Here is a 26,468-nt window from a genome sequence, read left to right on the forward strand (position 1 = left end):
CATTATACATCAAGGAGTTGTTGCTACATTGGATTTGTGCTCGAGTCCCTCATACAGGTAGTACTTGGATCTCGTCCATCGGGTGAATTTTCTAGAGATGCGATGGGTTGGCCTAAGCAAGAGTTGGGAGGATCACTTTGTTGCGAGTCTAGCCTAAGCAAGAGTTGGGAGGATCACTTTGCTGCGAGTTTGTTGAGGTCATGGTAGCAGCTAAGGAATGGCCTAGAGGAGCACCAACCCACTTGCATGGAGGAGTTATTGAGACAGACTCTTATTTGGAACCCCATGGTTAGCACATAGAGAGGCCACTTGGTTGGTAGCATGACTCATGTTTCTTGGGGTCCCATGGTAGAGGGTCCATCTTGCACGTTCAATGGCTGTATATAGTTTTCAAACCTTTTTAAGGAGATTTAGAGCATTCAACTACAAGGCATGAGGGGGTGTAGAGCATGTGTCAAGATATTACAGAGGCTATACCAATGAAGTGGCACACCCCTCTATAGGCCATATCTCCTAGATAGTTGGGGGTCTTCACGTGCTTAGACGTCCTCATTGTGATCAAGGCTTTCTCAGAGACAATGTCCCCCATGTTATTCAAGATTCGGGGGGAGGGTCCGCTTCACAGAGTCTTAGTCGAGGCACCACAAGTTGCAGAGTGCTATTTTTAGAGGATTAGAGTTGTGGGCATCTATGGGAGGACTTGTGTCATTGATCCTGACCCACCAAATCTTGAGTCAAGACACTAGCAACTCTGGTCTTGGGATAGCCGCCGTCTGGTACAAATGCAGTGGGACCCAAGAGAGTAATTTTGGCGGGATCATTTCTATTTAGTTGATCATCTAGGGACTCCTTTTTGCCGATATAGTACTCATTTGGGGCAACACATATTGAAAGGCTTGCCCAGATGCAACACTTCATTGGGAGGAGGAGAGGGTCTCATAGCTGAGTTGTTGTGAGGTTTTTGGGAGCGATTGTGGGACAACAGGTAGATGAGGAGAGTAACTATGTTTTAGTGGCTAGTATTGCACATGGCTACAACAATTTGGGGTTGGTTGGTACAGTCCGAAGTTGGTACACAGTGGCTTCTCGAAAACATGCATAGTCTATGACCAGAGTTAGTGACATTGATTTTGGGACTTCCCTATGGCATGTCAAGTTTGACTTTGGGTTCTCTGATTGATGCCAACCCTCTCTACATCTCGACAATACACTTGGGGTGTTGCAAATTGGTCCACTCTCATGGGCCCAACACTCCACTTTGAGTTGTCTTCCACCAACAGGATGATAGTGATCAAAGAGGGTCGACCTACGTTGCATCTTTCCATAGAACTCATTCCTAGGAGTGGTATAGTTATAGAGAGTGGTGTTGAGAGTTCATCAGTGATATGACACTCTGGTTCATTTGGCAGGCCCACTGCCTTTACATCTTCGAGGCTTGCCTTACTCCACCGATAGAGACTGTTAGGGACATCTGACTGGAGCTGATTCACACACTTACGGTCAGTTTGAAAGAATTCAGGGTAGCTCCAATTGCATGCGGGAGCACCGAGAGGCTTTCTGGCACCAAGGGCCTTTCTTCACCCCATGATATAGGGTGCGCCTAGCATTAGGGAAAATTTGGATTCTCAAAGGGGCCCTATAAGGAGGTTTGACTTTGCCTCGCTTGTCCAAAGTGAGAAACCCGGTGAAGTACATAAATGCTTTGTCAAACCCTATGAACCAACATATCATTGGAAAGATCTTAGAAAGTAGGTTCTAAATACCCAAACTCTGACAAATTTGGAGTTGATTTGTAGAAGTTATGTCCTCCCCACTAAAGCTGAAATGTGGAGATAGATTCCATTTATAAGACGGAGTTGTCACATCAAAAAATGGAATCTTCTAGAAGTACATTCTAAATACACAAAGTTCGACAAGTTTTATTTTCATTTATACAAATTTTACCATGCGGCCATTTTGGACAAGAGAGAGAAATTCAAAGCCCTTATAGGGCCCCTTTGAGAGTCCAAATTTTCCCTAATGATGGCACTACCGTCACTAGTATGGCTTTTTCCTCATCTCATCTCGTGGTTTAGCTCTCCTTGTACATATTCTTTTCTCACTAGGAGAGTCTCCATGATGTATCTATTGTAGCACTCTCCCATAGAGGTGGTTTGTAGCCTTTGGATTCATAAAGAAGATCCCCATTGTATAATAGTGACGACTCATGGCTGCAAAAAAAATATAGCCCACCTTGCCAAAGTAGGTCCTTGGTGAAGAGTTTCCCGTTGGGAATAGCAAGTCCGCCACAATTGCCTTGATTGCTAACAAACTTGAGTTGCATCTACCTACCATAGCTTCCAATTCATGATCTCCTAGACATTGAACATTGAGCACAAAAGAACTTTGAAATGCCTAATATGAACCATCCATTTAGCATACATAACATGAAACACTTCCAATTTTGAGCTTTCCAGATAACCATGCTTGACCTACTAAATGCCACATTTGGCATACACATTTTGGTAGTAGCTATTGTACCCTGCATCAAGTACCTACTCGAGCACTCTACTGCCCATAATCTTGCTTCTATATACCCTCTTTATGCATGTCCCTAGGGCGATCAAGTTTGGTTGTACCAACAAGACAGATTCTTGCTTGCTATGGGTACGCAGGGATAAAGTTTTGCACTAGATTTGAAAAATATGATCTACTTACTTCCCTTGACATGTTTGAGTAAGTAACACAACACAAAAAACACCAACCAAGGCACACAGATCAAAATCAATCAAGGAATTTTGCAAAATGTCCAAGGCTAGTAGAGGGAGTAAATGTACTCCAAACTAAAAAAGATTTGGTCAAAATACTCAGCAAGCCAAAATCTTTCAATCATGTCATCACAATCAAAATTTGGAGGTGGAACATGGATTGCTACACAATCCATGCTCCCAACATCTCAAAATTGGGCTAGGTGTTGCTAGCAATTAGATTAGGGCTTGGGAAGGTCAACCTTGAAATTTCGGCAAAATTGGACACATTTTGACCACAAACCCCCAACTTCCTTGAAAATTAGTTTGCAAATGGTCATTTTGACCTAGGCCAAGGAAAAAGTGGTACAAACCTCAAAAGTTGGAACGTGCTAGATGCTTCCCCACAAGTTTTTTGTGGATTTGGTTCCAAACATGAATCATGATCCATGACCCCCAGGTGCAAAACTTCCAATTTCGGGTGCCTAGGTGTATTAGAGTGTTAGAGGGATCAAGTAATGTGAAAAAATCCTTGTGAGAAACCCAAAATTCTCCAAATCTACAAGAAATTTATAAAATTTGACTTGATGATCAACAAACAAAAGCTCCAAATCACAAAAAATTTCACCCATAGCATCCATTAATCATGTTGAATAAGATTGTACCAAGATCACTTAGAAACGTGTTCCAATGTGGATTGCAATCCATGTACGTCTAGCCTATAATTGACTTGAACCAATTGACTTGAACCAATTTGATATAGTGCCTATAGTTGTCTTAAAGACATTGGTGAATTTTGGCCAAATTTGGATCTTGTTTGCTTAAGTCATTCTCATTTTTCAATTTATTGTCAAGTTTGCACTAAAGAAATTTTTTAAACAACCTTTTGACCAATTTTTTGGCACTAAAGGGATAAGTTTTGTTAGCAGGATGCCTTGTCAATGTGCATAGAAGGAATGGAAACTAGCTCCTTACAAGATTGTTTCCATCTTGTCCAATGAGAAGGCCCACATCATTGATGAATATTTAGAGCAAATCCTTGCAAATATTTTCAGTGAAAAGTTCCATGAAGTAGATGGAGCCCAAGTAAAGGCCACCATCTGCCCAAGAGAGCTTTGGATCTTACATCAAAAGTCAAAGGTGATGGATTGTCCCCGATGTTTGCAACTAGATAGCTTCTTTTGACTACCTCCATGGGGTATTGATTTCCATAGATCCCATGAGCTTATGAGTAGCATTTAGTACAATTGCAAAGCAATGCTCACTCACAAAGATGGAGCCACTATGCAAGTCAAGAGCACAAGCAACATCATATTCAAGCACTCCATCTACCAGTTAGAAGTCACAATCTACTCTTGAAAACTAAGACCATTGACAATGAAAAGACCTTCATCAAGTAGCAGGGCTACAAATTGACATACAAAGACTTGATATACTCAGAGATGGAGCTGCCCCTTAGACTGATGTAGATCCATAACGAGCTAAAGCAAAAAGAAAAAGAGAGAGAAGAGGAAGAATCCAAGTTGGATTCAATTTTGGATTCTCCTCACAGTCAATTGACACAACATGAAGAGGTGATGCCAAAAAACACAAGTGCAACCAAGGAAATAGGGGAGATAAACTCTATAAATCCACATTTCCCACCTCCTACCCTCCTCCTACCGATGTAAAGAATCACGACAAGGCTCTACACTACTACCCTCTTAGACTAAAATCCTCTCTGAAAAACAGAATAGGGAATCACAAGGTGAGCAAGAAGCTCAAGAACACCTTGAGTAGCTACATCTTGAGGAGTAGCAACAAGCACAAGCAGAAGTTTCCAACACCCAAAGCACTCCTCCATATACTGAAGCGTTGGCGGAGACCTCCCAATGACAATAGGACCCAGTGAGGAGAGATGTCTCCTCTTTGAAACCAGCAAATGAGGTAGTAGCCATGAAGATTATAGAAAAATTTGATCTCAAAGAAACCTTGGACATGATAGAAATGCAGTTTAAGTGCCACAAGATGGTGACTCGCATTTGGCTCAAAGTTGTGGAAGAAGCTAAAGCTGCAATGGAGAGGCCAAACTAAGCAAGATTTGATAATGATTGATGCATTCAGTAATGGTTTTGCATCAAAACTTTCTTTGAAGGAAAAGAGGGAGGTGGTTTCTCTTGTACAAAGCTTTGTCGAGCGTAAGGAGCTCCATGAAAACTTATTTGAGTTTTCCAAGTCTCCCAAATAAATAAAAGATAGGGCAACATAAGCAATGAACTTGATAAAGCGGCATTTGGGAGATTCTTCGAATTCACAAGTGTTAATTGTTGCACCTGCTCTAGAGGAACTTGGACAACCACCAAAGGCATTTGATTCCAAAGTTTTGATGAAGAAGTATTCAAGTAAGGAAAAGAAAAAAAGAGTTTAATTATCTATAAGATGATGTTGTGTATGGACAATGAAGCTTTATTATGAATGATTTCTAGTTGATTGTCTTCTTTATTAATGCATCTTGTTTCATGTATGATTCATGATTTTTAAATGACATTATCATATAGATGTATGGTGACTACCTTGAAGTGAATCTTGATAAAAATTAGCATAAATAGACATCATTATCTATTTTATTATTGAGAGTAAGAAATAACGTTTCTAATAATTAAGGTTTTTTGGTGTTCACTATCACAAAATCATCTTTTAAATTCATGCATCGCACACTATGTTAGAGAAAAGAATCCACTTGTTGCTCCTACCTTTCCTATTCCAATTAATAAGGTGTTTAAGATGAATAAAATAGAATTTTGTGTTTGCATGTCCACTATACTTGGTGTGGGTCATGGGTATTTGTGTAAAGTTTTGTCCGGAAAGGTGCAACCATCCTTCATTGTGAAGGAGATAAGTATCTTCAACATTGTTGTAAGACTTTATGTAAAATGAATCCAAGAATATTGAAGTATTTAGTTATTGAAGACCCAAGGGTGGAAAGCTTGAAGAATATGGTGTATATTGTTGATGATGTAGGCAATGAAAATGATGCTGGATATATTAATAGCACACATGGTACAAGTATATGTCCCAATGCATGCTACACTTATGTTCCAAAGCTAGCACCTTTGTACACATCTACTTCCACTCATAATTCTATAGATTATGGTTTCATTTATGCAAGATCTCCAATTTTTGGGTCTCTTTTAAAAGTAAAAAAAATAGATTCCGATAATCTCTTTGTGAAATTTTGGCTTAAAATGCTTGTTTGGTAGTGTTGTAAGGTTTTAAAGTGAAAAGCAAGGTCGTTTCCATGTCCTGGTAGGTCAGTTGAAAAAAATTTCTTTTTTACCTTCTTCATGCTTTTTGTGCTTTTCTATGCTTTTAAAAAAAAACGAAAAACAGGGTCAAATTCTTAATCTATGAGTCTCAAGGAAGGTATGGTTCAATTTTGTCAAAATTTGTTTTTTGAGCACTTATCATGAGCCTTTCGTAAATTATATTGCTTTTCAGTGAAAAGTGAGTCCACTTTCTTATTCCAATGGAGAAGAAAAATCTGTGATTAATTTTTAGAAAATTTTACTTTATTTTTTCTTTTAATGCTATTTTTAGCTTGAAAAGCAATGTGCTTTTTAGGATGACCTAAATATAAAAATATTATTTTTTGTCACCGTCGTGTTTAAAAACAACCATCCAAAAAAGAAACGGAATGAAACAAGATTTTTGCTAGAATATTTTTTATAAAAAATAGCACAGCAAATACGTCAAGGGAGTGCGAGAAAGTCATATTTATGTAAGGGCATCATGGTGTAGCATAGTTTAGTCATGGTCTCATTACTTATTGAGATACTACAATTAATCAATTTTGATTGAAGGAAAATAGGGGGTGTTGACCAAAAAATGTGCCATGCTTTTAGAAAAGACAGGAGTCTTTCCTCCCAAAAAGCAGTAGATATTCCAAGCTCCTGAGAGGAGGCAGCTCGGTTGCCTTGGGGATCACTATGGACCAGCTAAGAGCCTATAAAAGTAGCCTCTAGTGCTCAATTTTTTATGTGGACAATTGCAACTACTACCGCACGATAATACGTACTTATTATACGGAGTGGTGCAAGCTCTCAATCATCAATTTCATCAGATATTCTCTCTCGTTTGCGAAAAGAAGAAGGAGATTAAGATTCTCTCTCTACTTACTTATTATCTTCTCAATCCTTTCACGGGTGTACGTGTTCTCCAACGACTTGGCGTAAACCTCTTTGTAACTCTCATCATCGCTCTCTTGCAGCAAGGAAAGAAGCCTTTTGACAGCCAGTAATCACTCTTAAGTACGATAAGAAGCTCTAAACTCCATAGCCATCATCTCTTTCTCTCTCTACTCTATTTTCTAAGTAACTACCCTCTCGATGGTTGCTTTTTCATATATGAGAGCATGTATGGACTTTTTGAATATGTATGATGATGCTCCATGCTTACTTCATCATGTTTAGCACATTGATATATGCACACAGTGTGTTTATGGTCACATATGTACATAGAAAGTGCTTTTTGTTTCACGTCATGTAGACGATAGGAACATTGTTTTGGTCCTATCTCCTAAACGACTATGAATCAAGTTGAACCCTTTAAACCAAAGGTTTAAAAAATTATTTGGAACATTTTCTCTCAAGTGTCATCTAAAAGTTCTACACAAGGAAAGAGTTATGGTCAAAATATACTTATTGCCCACTGCACTTAGTCAAAAATTTTGACACCATGCTCCTTGGAGAACCACCATATAGATTTATTGGATGAGAAAATCCACATAACCAAATCAACACCTTGATTAAACTTGCTAATAAATATATTTGGATGTTTGAGAGAAATTTGTGAGTGTGAGTTATTGACCATTCCTTGTATGGGGTTACCTACTAGGCATGTAGGGGTGCTACCAAGTGGAAGTATCATATGACATCGTGAGTTGGATGAGTGGTTCATATATGTTTTATGTTTTTATTTGGAGTGTTGAACTTATATGGGGTATATGGTTAGTCATCCTAAACGTATGGGAAAATATGAATAAGGTGGCTTTCTTTTTCATTAAGAAGGGAATGGGGTATAGGAGGGCCTCTTTATTTGGCAGTTTAAGGAAATATTTAAAACTTAATCAAGCTTTGACCAAGGGCTAGAATGGTGGGGTAGATAGCCTAGACATGCCTTTATAAAAATAATTTTTCTTATTTTGTTGTAGAATATATGTAGATTTTACTAGATCTGGTCGGAGTTACTCTCCCCCCAAAAGCACCTTTTCAGTTTTCAAATATTTAAAGTTTCCCTCTCTTGTCCCCTCTTTGTCTTCTCTCTCTTCTTGTTTCTCCCCCTCCAAAAGTTTTCCAAGCTCTCTTTCTCTCCCCTCTCTAAAAGTACAGATCTGTAATCTTTATCCCCACTCTCTCTCTAAAATGCCTTGACATCTTTCTCTCCTCCTCTTCTCATGCTAGGGCATCTTTTTGTAAAGTAGCCTACCACACATCACTCTACCTCTTGTAACATCTCCTTCTAGATTTGCAACCTCTTCCTCCATAGCTACAACATCTCCTTCTAAACCTGCAACCTCTTCCTCCATAGCTATATCATCTCCTTGTAAACCTGCAACCTCTTTCTCCATAGCTACAACATCTCCTTCTAGATCTGCAACCTCTTTCTCCATAGCTCCAACATTTCCTTCCAGATATGCAACCACTTTCTCCATAGATCCAAGAGCTTCTCTTCTAGATTTGCAACCTCTTTCTCCATAGCTCCAACATCTCATTCTAGATCTGCAACTTCTATCTCCATAGCTGCAACTTCTAGGTTCCCAATCCACTTTCACTCTCTTTCCAAGCTTGCATCTCTCTTTCAAGTTCCATAACCCCTTTCTTGACGTGAAACATCAACTTTTCTACTTTATCTCCCTATCTCTTTTCAAAATCCTTTTCACAGTTGCTGCAACATCTCCTTCTTTTTAGTGTGTATGTGTGTGTGTGAACTATGCACTATGCAATTAATTTCTAACAAGAGTGTACTTGCTCATAGCTACTCGGCAAAGAATTACAATGCAATAGAGATCTACTATACATGGTGCCAATGTAGCAGAATGCAAGGGGTGTATGTAAGGCTTATGAAGGGTCACATGTTTTCAATGTTGGCAAAGGATCCTAAGGTAAGCATCAGTTCTTGCAAAGCATGTGTGGTTAGTGTATTTTTTCAATGAATGACTTATTAGAGCTCTTTTTTCTTTGAAATTAGAAGGATTCTTTATTAATCATCTCTTGTTTTAGCAGATTCTCCTATATTCAATAACATTGAAAACTAGTACTAGTGCCTCCAAAAGATTTATTTGAAAGCTACTGCCAATCGTGGGAAAACTTGACTCCAATGTATTTCAACAATGTAGGCCACAACATGGGTTGGTCTAAATTCAACAATGTTCAAATACTTGCTCTTGGAAGAGGTAAAGTTTTGAATGTTTATATTGCAATCGAATTCAACTATGGATTTAAGAAACTCACATTGTATTTAGCTTCTGATATTCTATATCATGTGTTCATGTTTAATCTGTAGAAGGTGTATCGCAAAAGTTAATGACATGGAATTTCATGCCTGCAATATTTGAATAGTCAAGCCCTAGGGAGATATAATTAGTCACTTTGTGGCTCAATTGAAGACCGAGAACCAACCAAGCCAAGATGGACATTCAAGTGTAGAACCAAATCTCAACATACATAATTGGATATCAATAGTGGCTGGTGAAAGGATGGTCACAAGGCACCATAAAACAAAGGAAAGCTCATTATTCATATTTCTTAATAAAGGACATCTAAATCTGAAATGTGACCATGAAACATATAGTTGCTAATAGTACAATTAGCCTTTATAGCAATTAGGAAGAGAATGGGATATAGGAGGGTCATTATTTGGAAGTTTAAGTACATTAAACTTAATGTGATCAAATGCATGGTGGGGTAAGTGGTGGACTTTAGGACATATGCACAAAAGTTCCTTGGATCAAGTTAGTGGCTTAGACCACTCAGGTTATGGTAGATTTTGATAATCTGACCATAACTTCCATATACAATATAAAATATTCATGGAAGTATAGTTTTAATACGTTAAAAACATGATATGAATTTTGTTTGATTTCAAAGGACCCAAAAAATGGATTAAAAGAAAAATAGAAGTTATGCAATAAGTTGCAATTTATTATTGAATATAAATGAGTATTGAATTCTATCAATCTTTATTGAGATATCGTAGAAGCTTCACAACTATACTACATACCTAAAATGGAATTTTCAAAAACAATTGAGCTAACTTAAGAAATATCTAACCTACATTAATGATAGTGAAAATTCTTGCAATTTGACAAATTATTCTATTGAAGATGGACATGGAAATGCGTCAAGTAGAGAGCTTGATTTACCCTTGTAATTCTTATTTTAGAAAAACACATTTTTAAGACCCCATAATGAGTAAAATCCATTGTACATGAGAAAAATCACTCGTCAAAAAACTAAAATCTCTCGCCAAAAAACCAAAAATCAATCCCTAGTCTCGAATAGGTTCGTCGGAATATTCTCTTTTGCCGGAATATATTGGCCCGGATTGTGGTAAAAAAATTAGAGTTTTCCATGCGAGGCCATGTTTTGAGATAGATTATGGCCAACTCAGGTATCTTTTGCACCGAAGAACCGTGCCAGGGGGTGTTTCACAACCCAAGGGGTCTGTACCAAGCTCCGTGCGACAGGGCACGCAAAATCCCCATTTGAACTGTAGATTATGGCCAAATCAAGCATCTTTTGCACAAAAGAACTGCGTCGGGGAGTGTTTTAGGAATGGAGGGGTCTGGACCATGCTCCGTGCACCATGGTGCACAAAAGGCCTGATCAAACGGGCCTTTTGCATGCCGTGGTGCATGGAGCATGGTCCGGACCCCTCCGGTCTTGAAACACCCCCTGCGCGGCTCTTTTGTGCAAAAGATGCTTGATTTGGCCATAATCTGCAGTCCAAACGGGGATTTTGCATGTTGTGGTGGTGCACGGAGCTTGGTACAGACTCCTTGGGTCCCAAACACCCCCCCCCCCCCCCCCCCCCCACACGGTTCTTTGGTGCAAAAGATGCCTGATTTGGCCATAATCTGCCCGCGGAACATAGCTTCACATGGAAAACTCCAATTTTTCGCTCCAAAAATGAGACATGTAACTTGATCATGGTGCAAAAAAAACCCCAATGGCGTACTTTGATGGACCCAACAAGTTGCGAACACAACACATTCTTTTGAATCTTTTTCCAAGTGACCCCATTTTCTCAGATAAGTAGACTTCTTACAAAGAGGGTACGCAAGACCAGACCCTTGGTGACCATGCCAAAGAAAGTTTAAAAGAGAAGAACACACCTCAAACCACAGAGGAACGGACAATCCTATAGAGTGAAGAAAAAAGTACAAGAACTTTGTCCTTGGAAGGAAACAACAATCACCTCCTCCCCACCACCAATGAATAAGAAGAATAGGAAATGGAGAGCCATCATAGTCGCTTTGCATTATATACAAAAATATAAAAAGAGCATAATGTAGGGTTAAGGAGGATGTGTTAATGTGTCATTCATGGCATAAGCATGCTTGGAGAGGCTAGTGTAGAGCTAATTGAGAGAGAAACTATTGCACAATACAATATATAGTATAATTGCAAATGATAAAGCTTAATATTATTCAGCAGAACCTGCCTCTATATAGGCTTTACAAATAGGCAGCCTTTTGACACATGAGCACAAAAGGTGGCTGCCAATGCACAATACAAGTGGCTTTCTCTTTAAAAAGGTTGTAAGAGGATTTTCACATGGCTTGACACATAAGGATTTTCTACGTGGAAGAGACTGTTCACATAAGAGATGCAACAAGACTCACATCCCAACACATAAATCCCATAATTTCCAAAGCTCCATACTAAAGGCTGGAGCGTGAAATAATTAAGAACTTTGCTTTTACTACCGAAGTCCAACAGTCTTTGAAAATTTCATTTGACACAAAAAAATTGATGACCCTTTATCACCATTGCATGAAAATGGAGTAGATGGAAGTCTAGAACCTCCTCTATCACCTCATCTCTATCTAGTTTTTAATTTATGTTGTTCGTCATATTAGAATCATTGAGGCCTCTTCATGCTCACTCATATCTTTAACCTCCCTATCTCTCCTCGTGCTTTTTCCTTTGTTCTTATCCCTCTCCGTTTCCTTAAGCACTAGCAAAGCTAAGCCCATGTCCCAATTAAGAAATTGGATATACACCTATACATCCCATGTCCAAGTCGATGAGGGCATTGTGATAATCTACCTTGTAATCCCTCTTAACAAGCCCTTTGACAAATTTCAATAGGCAATATCAAAAATTCTTGTTAGATTTGTACACATGCTTTAGAAAATTAATCAACAATCATATGGTGTAAATCATTTAAAACGAGTTCATATTCACACATATGTGCCTCGAAGTAGTACTACTTAGAATCACTTAATTAATAGAAATTGAATTTTAAATCATTTTATGTGGAGAAGATAAATAGAGAACTAAACGTGCACTTGCACAATAATACAACTCTTGGATTCCAACTTTTAAGACTTAATTACTTTTAATGTTGAAATGCTCAGAACTCATAAAATTCATGAAAAACCAAAATAATCACACCTATAAAATTAAATGAAAGCTTAAAAGAACTTAAATTAAACTTTACAATCGATAGTTATGCACAGAGTTAGGATGTAAAACAAAATTTTCATTAAGATAAGGCCCTGTGTTTGAGCTTGTACAATGATACATCACGGGACTGAGATGTCCCTTCAAGTAAAACCCTTCTCTTTTCTAAACCTTACAATTTTGCTATACAGACAAAAAGAATATTATTCATGGATTGAGGTACTTGCTAAGATTGCTAATGTGCCAGTCATCATTGACACAACTATTGGGAACAATATTAGTGTGGGGGAATATTTGAAGGTCCACAATCTCTTGAAAAACAATATTGGAGTCGAGCGCCTCCCATACTCCCATTGTTTGCTTCCATCTTCTCTATGGAACTTTCATTGACAAGTCTTGCTTTGCAATATGGTATGTGCATACAAATTTTCGCCAATAATAGATCATTTGATGTGGCATAAGCGTGGCCATAGAGGAATATCTCTTGTGAGGGAAGCTCTCAAGATAAACACTATGCATATAAAAACTTTCCAAGGTCCACATAAATAGCTTCGAAGCTTCCTGTAAAAGATTCCATTGACTCCCACTTTGCAAAGTTATATGAAAGGAAAACACACCAAATTATGCAAATATTGAAGCAAACTAAGAGGTAAAAGCATAAATGGTACAATCCAAACATGTAAATAGAAGCAGAACATGTACAGTTTGCAAGAAACCTAGGTTGAGACAAAGACATGTCAAGCACCAATAGAGAAGCTATATACACATGTTATACCTTTGGTAGACGCTTGCCATTTTGAGTTTTCTCAAAACCCATGATCTTCCCATTCCAATGATGTGTCTGAGAAGCCATATGTTTGCTTGATACCTTATGTAAACTGCATGAACCTAGCTACATTTTCACCCACATAAATATTTTGTAGTCATGATAGCAAGTGAAGAACTTCTATCGTCTTGCACATTGGTGCAACTTATTGAGTCAATAAAACTCCCACGTTGACGAGCACCTAAAGAAGCCATGGAAGAAATGTAACACATGCTTTGCCAAAAATGAACATTAGTTTATATACACAATTTTTATTAGTGTGGCATAATGAGAAATGCTAAGATGTATACGAAAATGGCACTGCTATACAAATCTCTACATGCAAGATGGAAACAAAAACCAACATGCTGAGTGAGCAAAGATATGAGAACATTGCAAGTAGGAATGAAGCTCATTGTTCTTACCAACGCATATGTTGAATAAGCCTAATAATCTTACCCAACAATGCCCCTATGCCAAACCTTAAAAATGATGTGGATGAGTGAGGAGAGATCATTTTAGAGCTAGATTAGGAACAAGGACCGAGGGAGTTCTACCAAACATCGAGCAAAATTATCCGAGCAAGCTCAAAACCGAGCAAAGTTACCAAGTGAGTTTCTCACGTATATATATACTTCTTTTCTAAAAAGAGTATCACACACATACACACACACACACAGAGATTTCTCTAAAGCCAAACAATAAATGTCAGCACCATTGCTCGTCAATCATGATTATACAAATCTAGTCGTCCTTACACATGTGACCATTGCTAGAAAAATTATGTTTTTTTTTAAACTTACATATAGATCAATTTAGTCGTCCTTATATGTAAAGAATGAGGATGCAAGAGAGCTACACAAGACAAGCACAAAGCACACAGAGATGGAAAGCTTCTTCTTCTTCTTCACAGAAAAGAGAGTACAAAATGACTAAGTGCTAAAGCTGAAAAGTAGCACATATGTACATGCGGTCACTAAGTGTGAACTTGCTAGAAGCGTACTAGGCTGGCACTATAAGTGTAGTCCAACTGTAGAATCACTGGCAGAGATCCTCCGTGTCGGTCACCTAACGCGCCAGTGAGTAAATGCCGTAAGCGGCCAAGACCCGTAGTGGATGCCAGCTCAAGGTGTAGAGCTCGACATCTCAACACTCCCCCTCGAGCTCTGCATGTCCCAGAGTCCAAGCATAGTCCGGAAACGTTGAAGCTTCTCAGCTCCGAGGGCCTTGGTAAAGATATCCGCTATCTGCTCCTCTGTGCTAACGTAGACCAAGTCGATGTCGCCCGCCAACACTCGCTCTCGAACGTAGTGGTAATGGACCTCTATGTGTTTGGTCCTGGCATGGAACACTGGGTTCCTAGCCAACTGCATGCTGCTGAGGTTGTCACAATGGATGAAAATCTGCTGGTCCACCTGCACTCCCAAGTCCTCAAGTAATGTGCATAGCCAAGCTACCTTAATAGCAGCACTCCCAAAAGAGAACATGAAGCCACTCGTAGATCTCCTATCAACAATGCTACCTGCCCAATCTGCATCTGTATACCCATACAATGCTAATGGTGCATCTGCTGCATAGAACAATGCGTAGTCAAGATTACCTTGCACATACCTAAGTGTGCGTCGTACTCCATCCAAATGTGGCTTCCTCGGAAGCTGCATGAACTGACTCTCCAAGCCTACTGTGTAGCTCAAGTCTGGCCTCGTGATAGTCAAGTAGATTAGACTACCCACAATCTTCCTGTACATGTTGACATCCTCAACAACATCACCCTTCTCTGCACTCAACTTTGCATTCACATCCAAGGGAATAGAAATTGGCTTACAATCAGCCATACCATACTTTGACAACATGTCCAAAGCATACTGTCTCTGTGATAGCCATACACCCTCTGGAGTCCTGATCACTTCAATGCCAAGAAAGTAGCTCAACTTGCCTAAATCTTTCATTTCAAACTCCTGTTTGAGAAGACCTTTCACATGGTCAATCTCCATAGCATTGTCACCAACAATAATAAGGTCATCTACATATATGGTAATGACCACAATCCTCACATCACTCTCACGTACATAGAGTGAATGATCAGCATGAGCTCTCCTAAAACCAATACTGACAAGATACTTGGAAATCCTGTCATACCATGCTCTAGAGCCCTGCTTCAAACCATACAAAGCTTTGAGAAGTCTGCATACATAATCTGGGTAACCTGGATCGACATAACCAGGTGGCTGATCCATATACACTTCCTCTTGCAACTCACCATTCAAGAAGGAATTCTTTACATCCATTTGATGCATAATCCATCCTCTAGATGCAGCCACTGCTATGACAGCTCTCACAGTCGTCATCTTTGCCACTGGAGCAAAGGTCTCCTCATAGTCTATGCCATATGTCTGTGCATAACCCTTTGCGACCAGCCTTGCCTTGTGACGCTCAATGTTACCATCAGCCTTATGCTTGGTTTTATACACCCATTTACAGCCAATAGCTTTCTTGCCACTTGGCAATGGCACCAACTCCCATGTGTCGTTTGCTTCCAATGCATCCATCTCTTCATTCATTGCATCATCCCAATGCACATTTCCAACTGCATCCTCAAAACATGTGGGCTCCACATCATGTATCACCTTAGCCATGTAAGCTTGGTGATGCGTTAGATACCCATCATAAGTCAATTTCTGAACTGGATTTCTGACTTTGTTAGATCTGCGCGGTCCTGGGTCACTCCTTTGCCCTCTAGCATCTTCTTGTACTTTCCTTACACCATGTGTCCTGACAGTCGGAATTCCAAATTCCTCATCAAGACTTTTTTCAGAACCATCTGAATCCATGTCTACATGTGAAAAACCTGATGATGCATCAGCCGTAAAGGGAGGTTCATCAACCTTTTCCTTTCCTTTTCGTGATACATTCCCTGTACCTGTTGGTGGAGTAACCTGCGTACGTAGTTTACCATTCCATGGTTTCTCAACAGAGCCACGAGAAGAGGACTCTTGTGGTCCACTCAAAACCTGTGACTGTGGACTCACATTTTGTACAACCACATTATCTTTTACATCAGCCCCAATAGTGCCTTGTGCAATACTGTACCAGCTGCTCATCTCATCAAAGACTACATCTCTGCTCACTCGTAATTCTCGTGTAGTAGGATTGTAGCACCTGTACCCCTTTTGTTCAAGGGAATATCCCACAAGAATACATTTCTCTGCTTTAGGATCCAATTTCCTACGCAACTCATCTGGTACATGCACGTAAGCTATGCAGCCAAACACTTTCAAGTGTGCCAAAGCAGGCTTTGTACCTGTAAACATTTCCTCAGGTGTTACATCCTGCACCGTAGCTGTAGGTGTCCTGTTCATAATGTACACAACTGTATTTACGGCTTCAGCCCAGAAATGATGAGGCATGTTCTTCTCATTCATCAATGCACGTGCAACCTCTGCAATGTGCCTATTTTTCCTTTCTGCGACCCCATTCTGTTGTGGAGTATATCTGCATGTAAACTGCCTGCGTATACCATGCATTCGCAGAAAATATGAAAAATCATTGGAGAAGTACTCTCCCCCTCCATCTGACCTCAATGTCTTGATTTGCATATCTGTCTCCTTCTCAATCATGACTTTGAAGTCTTGAAAGTGACCAAACACTTCACTTTTGTTACACATGAAGTAGACCCATACTTTCCTTGTATGGTCATCAATGAAAGAGACATAATACCTGCAACCATGTATACTTGCAGTATCGGTTGGACCCCAAACATCTGTGTGCACCACCTCAAGTGGCTTTTTACATACATTGCGCTCATGTGGAAATGAGCCCTTTGACTGTTTTCCAAACTGGCATGCTGCACACACTTTATGCATACCATCCACCTTGAATTGGGCAAACCTTTTACAATCTGTTTTGATTGCATGCTGCGCAATCTCTGCTCATTGACATGGCCAATGCATTTGTGCCAGATGTCAACATCAGCCACAACACTTGTGCCCTGTGCAAATAATGCAGCTTTTACCTCAAGCATGTCTACATTCAGCGTAAACATTCTGCCCACACATTTGCCCTCTGTGATCAGCTTACGGCCATTCTGGAAATCTTCTATATAACAGCCATTTGGATTGAAGCAAACCTGCAAACCCTGCTCAACCATTTGTCCAACAGAAACAAGATTCTTTGTAATGTTTGGGACATGAAGTACATCTGCTAAGTACTTTGATTTCCCACTCTTCGTATTTAGAGGTATGTCCCCTACATGAGCAATGGGGTGAGCTGTGTCATCTCCTGTCTGCACATAGCCTGACACATTTGGTTTGTGCATATCTCTAAACCACTCTCCACGAGACGTCATGTGATTAGAGGCACCTGAATCCACATACCAAACATCATCTTGGGTGGAATTCTCTGCAATCATTGTATTCATTACATGCTGCATAACAAACATGCGCTCGTTTTTGCTGTCATCTGCATCTCTGCTAGTAGATGCATAGTTGCCCTGTTCTCTCTTTCCACTTGCTTTTCCCTTTGGACAGTCACATGACATGTGACCTCTTTCACCACAAGTCCAACATTCTCTGCTATCTGGAGTATGTTGCTGTCTACTTGATCCTGCACCACGACCTCTTTGACTCCCCCAGCCTTGAGACTGGTTTCCCCTGCCACCTGTATTGTTTTGATTTGATTGACCTTCCAGAAATTGGCCCCTGCAACCCCTTGGGCCTCGACCACGACCTCTACCTCTACCTCTGTTGGAGTTAGAATAGAAGGCCTGTTCAGAATTATTTCTGCCATGGGAAGAGGATGTGTCAAGGTTCTTCTCCTCAAGAATAAGCATAGAAATCAAATCTTGGAACATGGGGATGTCGTCTCTTGTATTCATGGAAGACCTAAAATGTACATACTCATCTCCTAGACCATCCAAGCATGCACGGACAATGTCATCATCTTCCACTGAGACTTTAATAGATCCAAGAGCCTCAATGATACTCTTGATCTTCAAGGCATAGTCATTGATTGAGAGGTTGTTCCTCTTAACCTGATTTAGCTCCGACTTTAGTTGAAGCTTCCTGGCCTTGGTGTTCACCTCGAACACTCTGCCTAAGTTTCTCCATGCAATGGCGGGGGTTTCAGCATCCTGTAGACAGCCCATCATGCCATCTGTGATGCTCATAGAAAGCCAATACATCACTTGCTCTGGCCTTGTTGCCAGTCCCTCAAAGCTTTCCTTTGTTCTGTTGTAGCATTTGCCTCGGGAATCTCTGGTTCCTTTTCATTGTCTCCTTTTACATAGTCCCAATAACCTTTTCCTTTTAGGAAATTTGTTATTCTGAACTTCCATGCAGGGTAGTTATTTTTCTCAAGATTCTCAGTAACAATCTGACTGAAACTGTCAGACATCTTGAAGCACTAAGACAAAATAGCCGCAATCTGCAAATCTGATGAACCTGCTATCGTGGTACCTGTAACGCTTTCTACACTCAACGAGTGTCCACAATCAAGCGTACATACAACCACTGTACTTGGATAGTAAATCTTTGTATACTGCACTCTGGAGACCTGTTCGGCATCTGGTCGTGGATTGCGAACGAAGGTATTGTGATGCTCTTGCTCTCTTAGCCTCTCTTGCCTGCACCAGGCTCTGATACCATGTAAAGAATGAGGATGCAAGAGAGCTACACAAGACAATCACAAAGCACACAGAGATGGAAAGCTTCTTCTTCTTCTTCACAGAAAAGAGAGTACAAAATGACTAAGTGCTAAAGCTGAAAAGTAGCACCTATGTACATGCGGTCACTAAGTGTGAACTCGCTAGAAGCGTACTAGGCTGGCACTATAAGTGTAGTCCAGCTGTAGAATCACTGGCAGAGATCCTCCGTGTCGGTCACCTAACGCGCCAGTGAGTAAATGCCGTAAGCGGCCAAGACCCGTAGTGGATGCCAGCTCAAGGTGTAGAGCTCGACATCTCAACATTATACATGTCACCATTGCTAGGTCAAATATGTTTTTTCACTTCACCTTGTGCATTCTCCCACTTAAGTTTTAGTCCTCATGAAAACCAAGCCAACATGTGAGCATAACCAAACTACCTTGTAGGATTCTCTCTCTCTCTCTCTCTCTCTCTCTCTCTCTCTCTCTCTCTCTCTCTCTCTCTCTCTCACACACACACACACACACACACACACACACACACACACAAAACTCTCTAAAAGAGTTCGCGTCTCTTTCAATTTTTAGATTTCAAGTCTGCTAAAATATAGTGCTAAGAGCCAATTGAAAACTCAAAAAAACCGATTGAAGGAAGGGAAAGAAGGATAGAATCCGGTTTGAAAATTCAAGAAAATAGAGTTTAACAGTAAAAAATGCCGTTATTTTGAGAAATTTCCTCTATAGAGAGTTATGAAATTGATTTTTCTCAAACACTATCTGAAGCATGTGAACCGATGCTCTCTCTCTCTCTCTCTCTCTCTCTCTCTCTCTCTCTCTCTCTCTCTCTCTCTCTCTCTCTCTCTCTCTCTCTCTCCTCTCTCTCTCTCTCTCTCTCTCTCTCTCTCTCTCTCTCTCTCTCTCTCTCTCTCTCTCTCTCTCTCTCTCTCTCTCTCTCTCTCTCTCTCTCTCTCTCTTGGCACGCTTAGCATACACTCATTTGAAGTATAACAAGCTGACAGTTGTCCAAAAATGATTTGGGGGAAATATCGAGCAGCAGTACCACAAAGTAAAACTTACTTTAGCAGTGCTACATTCCAGAGAGACACCTACCTAAAATTAATTAAGCTAATTCTTTGGAATCTCCACATCCCCATCGTCAATATCTATTTGAAAATCCTTGGGATCCTTCCCATCCACAGAGCAACCCACAGAAACGCAGTACTGAGAATTTCCTTTACTGTGCAAGCAAGCTCCTTTGCCATTGAAAGGGGACGCATCACACGGGAAATATCGATCACATTATCGAGAGTAATGTTGCCATTGTGCTTGATGTTCTTAAATGTATAAGGAGAAGGAAGAGGAATTTGCATGTTGAAAACCAGCTAAGAGCTCATGGGGCACACTAGCATGGAGAAAAACCTTGTTACCAATGCTAGGATTGAGGGGCAAGCAAAAGAAGAAGAAAGAGGCAATCGAGTGCTGCAACAGCTTGCATGGTCAGATTAATAGGATGAATTCTGACAATACAATTATGAGAGTAGCCAACAATCACGAGGAACATTCTGCAGTATAACAATGTCATAAATGCAAATGATGGCATCTTTGTTGTTTTTGTCAATCGACTTTATCATTGTGGTATTGATTATGCATTAAATGGGCAGGAATTTGGCTGTCAAAGCTCTCCCTCTTCGAGATTACAAAGGGAGATAATTGTTGCACAAAACTCAGAGCGGATTAACAAGTCCCTTAGCACTAATCATGAGCAGCTCCAGTTGTCTTCAGAGGCTGTGTTCACACCAGAGCACAGGCGCCCACCACAGCAGTATTCATTCTTGAGCAAGGATTATAGCACGTTAAGCTACTATGTTAGTCCCGCGAGTAGCAGTAGCTGCAACAATGCATTCATCTTCTTTCTATCGCGCTCGAGATCCTTGAGGGCTTTGATCACAAGGGCAGCGATGCTAATTGCTCCCCTACTTCTAGTCCTACTCCAGTTAAGCGTCACCATTGAGGGAGCCACCCGTAAACTCCACTAGATGGTAGACATGAAGCTAAGTGATGCATGCACCCACGATGAAGATGCAATGCTGATAAAGAAAGGGCAGCAAGAATATGAGGAGGTGGTTTTTGTTCGTTTAACAAGATGGGAAGATGGAGTTGACTCTTCATTGGCGCCCAAGATCGGGCCTCTAGGTATGTCGCCCAAGAAGGTATGAGAGGACATCGCCAAGGAGACTACCAAGGACTGGAAGGGCCGGCATGTTATTGTCAAGCTCACTGTCCATATCGTCAAGCCAAGTTCGTTTTCGTCCCTTCCACTATCTGCAAGGGATCCAATTTGGATGGCATCCCTACTGATTCTCTCCTAATTTCTTTCTGTTGCTTTTGCTTATGCTCCCGCAACCCTACATTGCCCCCCCCCCCCCCCCCCCCCCCCCCCCTCTCTCTCTCTCTCTCTCTCTCTCTCTCTCTCTCTCTCTCTCTCTCTCTTTGGAAAGATAAACATTTTCTGAAATAACTATGCAGCATCCAACATCAATAGGAGATAATTTAACATCAATACAGTATGTCTATCTGAACGGGTGCAAACCTCACAATTAAAAAGTGTCATTCTTTGCACTCTTACATCATCAAGAATGTGTTATCGTAGCCTACAATGTATGTATGCAGCACCCCCCAACCTCATACTGCACTACAAAGGAGAAGGTTGCAAGACTGCACTGACCTATCTTTTTTTGAAACCATACTTCTTACGTTCATAGAACAAATCAATTTCGGCACTGCTAAGGGTCACAATTTTGGGGCAACCATCTCTATCCTTCTCCTGTTGTGTGCACTCTTTGTAGTAGTAAGAATCAGAAATGCCAGCACTAGCTCCGCAGATGACGCATTGCTTTTGGAAGGAGTCATAATTGCACTCATCTCACACTCAAACCAGAGTATAGGGGTGCACGTATGAATCACAAATCACGCACTTGCCATCGCACTTCTTGCAGAGTTGCCCTATAGATGTTCGTCTGCTTGTGACACATTATCAGAACAGGATGATGCTTCACCATGGTTGCTTGTGAGTGCCCGCTTGCCTCGTGTGTGCTGAGAGTCTCTCTCTCTCTCTCTCTCTCTCTCTCTCTCTCTCTCTCTCTCTCTCTCTCTCTCTCTCTCTCTCTCTCTCTCTCTCTCTCTCTCTCTCTCGTTTGTAAATCATTCACAAGGCTTATGTATAAAGTCAACTAATTTACAACCACAATGGTAAAACATCCATGGAGTGCAAATAAAAACATCCATCATCGCGTGCAAAAACTTAAGAGTGACCCAATAATGATTTTTACTTTGAGTGATACCTAATGAACTAGGTCATACTGATTGTTTCTGATGCTAGTAGGAGCTGGCACTCTGATGGTGTAAGCTTAACGAAAAACCCGTTCGCGAAAGGGAAGCCTTTGCTGCTTCTTCACTGCCAAGAACGAAGGTGAGGATTTCCAGGTGAGATGCCTCCAAGTCTTCAAACTCACTTCCACATTGCCTCTCCTTGTAGGTAGACAAGGTACACAGTTGCTTCATCCGACATCGCCATGGCAGAGAGAGAGAAAATGCAGAAGATGAGAACCACAGCGAGCTGTCTTCCTCTCTCTCTCTCTCTCTCAATCAAAAAACTCTACTCTCTCAAAGAGCGCGCGCCGGCGTCTTTGAGAGTGTTGAGTTTAGAGAGATAAAGAGAGCGAGAGAGAGAGAGAGAGAGAGATCTCCATGATGAAGAGGAAGCAAAAACAGGCTTTTCCCAGTTGATCGGCAAGCCAACACGCAGTCCATGTAGAGAGTAGCAGGCGCCGCGCTGCAGTGAAATTGACTCTCTCTCTCTCTCTCTCTCTCTCTCTCTCTCTCTCTCTCTCTCTCTCTCTCTCTCTCTCTCTCTCTCTCTCTCTCTCTCTCTCTCTCTCTCTCTCTCTCTCTCTCTCTCTCTCTCTAGTTGCATCACGGGGGCGATTCCTGGAGGAAACGGGGGGGGGCATTAGGGGAATTTTGAGGTCATTTTTGTGCCTTTTAGCGTGTAGAGAGAGAGTGGTCTCAACCAATGGTTGAAGAGCTTCCGTTACGGAACCTCTATTTTTGAAAACTCACAAAAAAAAGCAAATATTCTATCTTTACCGCAACTTTGAGCTGGTAAATAGCAATGTAAACAAGTAAAAGTGCAAAGGCATTCAATAGCTGTCGCTTTTAGAAAGACGTACTTCTCATATTATATTGTTTTCATTTTGCACGTCGTCATCATAAAACAACGTTTGGATTCTATCTCATGATCTTTTCCAGATTTGAACCGTTTTTTGCACATTCTGCTTATTCTTCTCTTGAACTCAGGCTAAACTTCTCTGCTCATTTCTTTTTTCACCATGGAATCTTCATCACGATCAAAACGACCAAGAACTTCCATTGAAGCCATTGTCACTTACAACACGACTGATCAAAATGGAGAATGGATTCCAATAACTATACACAAAGGAACGTGGATACTGATGCAACAGAACAAGAGAATAAAGTCTTCCACCAAAAGCTCTTTCTTGGCGGGATGGAAGGGTATTGTTAAAGATTTCAGCTTTGGCGACAACAAAAAATCAATCAAAGAGGTGTTGGTGCAGCATGTGTACATGCATAAAGATCTGCATATTGACTCAAAGAATTCTGCTTTGCCATTACATAGACCAAACTGTAAGTCTCTTAACTTAAATTCTTATTTGTAATGCATGTTGTATAAGGTTATTTGTTGTACAGATTTGTATCCTTCAAACATTATGGAATGGCAGCCAGTAGAATGTGTTATAAATATTCTGGATGTGTGTCATGGATCAATTGGTGAAGAAATATACAAGGGAAGGACTAAGGGTTCATTGGCAGAGAATGGAATATTCTTCTTTGACCATTATTATGTTCCACCTAGAAGGACTGGAGAACTTGGAGCCACAACCAAGCTAGACTTGCCTGATTTCAAAAGTGGAGAATGGTCACTCCCTAGCTCAAATACAAGTGAGGGCTACAGGTGCAAACTGTTTTGTGAGATTCAAAAGTGTTTGAAAGCAAACATAGCAAGCAAACAGAGTAGAATTTCTATATTCATGCCCATTACAGTTTTTGTAGACTTCTTCTCTAATGCTGAAGTCAGAAAATCTAGAACAATGTTTTCAGTGAAGACTTTAGACTCAGCAAATGTACTTGAATTTGTGGATGAGGGTTGGAACACCAAAATAGTGAATGGAATCACTTGTAATGTGCAAGCTGGCTCAATTGCTTGCAAATACATGATAGGGACACAAAACTTCATTATGTCATTTTATTACAGAAGATGGCACTATGTTGGTGGTCAGCTAACTCCACTTGATCAAGACATGGAGGACTTCATTGACAGCCCAATAGAAGACATTGATATATGGGTAAACATTGAGCATCTGTCAATTGTAAAGATAAGAGGCATGTGTAGCTTACATCAATTGAGATTGGACCTACAAAATGATGAAATTGAACTGTCCACAACATTCTGCTTTCAAATAAATGGTGGAAAGGTAACTGTTATCCCTAAAAGTCTCTTGTTCTCTTATTGGTTCTTTATTTAACTTGGGCTGTTTTTGTAGGTATCAAAAAGGAATGAAAAGAGGCTACAGTGCAAGGACATCTTCGATGGCATTGTACATTTGGTGCCTTGAACATCCTTTAAGGCAATTTTCTAACACATGACCTGCAAGGATCTTATTTTGTATCACATGACCTGCAAGGATCTTGTTTTGTATCACATGACCTGCAAGGATCTTATTGAAATAAATATCTAAAAGGATCTTTATTTTGTTATTGAAATGCAACTTTTCCAAACATCAATGATTTTACTTCAATGATTTGATTTTGTAACAGAGTCTTAAAACAAGGTGATCAAAATGTATTCAATTTCAAATATTTGCAATTACATAGACAATTGGATACAAGTGGGAAGCTTGATACAAGTGGGCTACAATTAGATACAAGTGGGAAGCTTGATACAAGTGGGCTGCAAAAAGCTTGATACAAGCTTGATACAAAGGGCTATAGAATAGACAATTGGATACAAGTGGGAAGCTTGATACAAGTGGGCTACAAAAAGCTAGAATAGTTTTCTGCCAGGAGTTTTCCTGTCCCTAGGGGTTGGTGCTTTTGCAATGGGCTCTTTTGTCCTGGGAGATTTTCTTGTGGGCTCTTTGGCAGGAGGGCTTGAGGGCTGCTTCCTCTTTCTCTTATCATCCATCTCTTCACTTGCCTTTTCCTGCTCACCACTCTCTTCTTCCTCTTCACTTCCCTTTTCCTCTTCTAGTTTTGCTTTCCCCTTTGCCTTTTCTAGCTTTGCTTTCCCCTTCTCTTCAGCATCATCATCTTTAAATACCTCTTGCAGTCGTCCATTTGCTTCAATCATATACTTGATAATCTTTGCTCTTGTCAACCATACATGGTTCTCACTATAGCACTCTCTGTTGATCTATACATGGCAATAGAAAGCAAGTTTTAGGAACAATAAAATGAGAAAAAATACATCTAGCAAATATGAAATATGCTATACTTCTATATTCTGATTGTCATTGCAGTATATGAAGTCCAAGAGGAGCTTGGAATTTGTCACTACCCTCCATCCACATGAATGGCTTTCAGGCTGGATTGGAACCTGCAACTCATTACATGTATTTATGGGAAAAAATATTTGAGGATAATCCATTGAATTGAACAAAGCATAAAGAATTCCAACCTTCACAACTGAAAATTGGATTTCAGTCAGCATCTTTGGCATGGGTGGACAATTCTCCAGTGTCTCTATAAATCTTGTAGCAACACTGTCCAAAATTCTTTATTAAAAATATGTGCTTGAGGTTCTACTTGTGGTTTACAAAATGTGTCTGCTACTATACTTACAATTTTGCTTGACCATGTACTCCAGCAAGAGAATTGACAAAGTAGCATTTTCTTTTCACAATATCAATTGCAATTAAACTCCAATGTGAGCTATAAAAACAAGCCTCAGTTAGCCTTCTAACATGAATTAGTAAATTCTCTTCACAAGGTGTAGGTAGGAAACTTACCTCTCATGATAAGGAATCAAGAAAATTTCACAGATTTCCAAGTCCACATGAATCAACCACTTTGTGAGCTCTCTAATATTTGTCTCTGTCCTGAGAAAGTGGGAGATAGAAGGGTCTAAAAATTCCACCTTTTGTTGAAAGTCTGGCTCATATGTATGCATCATTAACCTGGTACAAGATATTGTTATATAAAGAGTTCTTGCTATAAACAAAAATACATAGGAAAACAAAAACAACTTGAGGCATGTGATAAGGAGTGGAGAATTCATCTCCTTGGTCCAGTCCTTGAGAATTTCCAAGGTCTCAGAGTCAAGTGAATTGTAATCCTCCCTAGGATCCTCCTCACTGAATAGAGCGACAACAAAACCAGTAGGATTGACACTCCTCAAGAGGGGCACTAGTTGAGGTTCCAACAGGTCAAGCTCCTTTCTCTCTGCAATTTCCTTGTCTTCCTTTGCTCTCTTTTTCCTTTCCTTTTCCTCTTCTTCAGTAATATCAACTACTCCTACTTCAGGCTCCTTGGGCTTCCTCCATGGAGGAATGTTGA

General features: G+C 40.2%; 1 protein-coding gene and 1 pseudogene across 1 annotated transcript; one reads left to right on the plus strand and one right to left on the minus strand.

Annotated features, from left to right (window-relative positions):
* Nucleotides 1-8,160: 8,160 nt before the first annotated feature.
* Nucleotides 8,161-8,475, minus strand: LOC147462181 (uncharacterized). Its single transcript, XM_086502891.1, has one exon. It carries the CDS (start codon nucleotides 8,473-8,475, stop codon nucleotides 8,161-8,163), a length of 315 nt encoding a protein of 104 aa, XP_086359017.1.
* An 11,790-nt stretch (nucleotides 8,476-20,265) lies between these two features.
* On the plus strand, nucleotides 20,266-20,872 carry LOC147462182 (uncharacterized; annotated as a pseudogene).
* Nucleotides 20,873-26,468: the final 5,596 nt, after the last annotated feature.

Source organism: Adiantum capillus-veneris, chromosome 3 (assembly GCF_014529385.1).
Source record: "Adiantum capillus-veneris isolate H3 chromosome 3, ASM1452938v2, whole genome shotgun sequence".
In the NCBI taxonomy this organism is placed as follows: Eukaryota; Viridiplantae; Streptophyta; class Polypodiopsida; order Polypodiales; family Pteridaceae; genus Adiantum; species Adiantum capillus-veneris.

What these genes read in the sequence shown, in the direction of transcription:
- LOC147462181 (XM_086502891.1), bottom strand. Translation starts at nt 8,475, where the DNA reads ATGAGATGTTGGAGCTATGGAGAAAGAGGTTGCAAATCTAGAAGAGAA.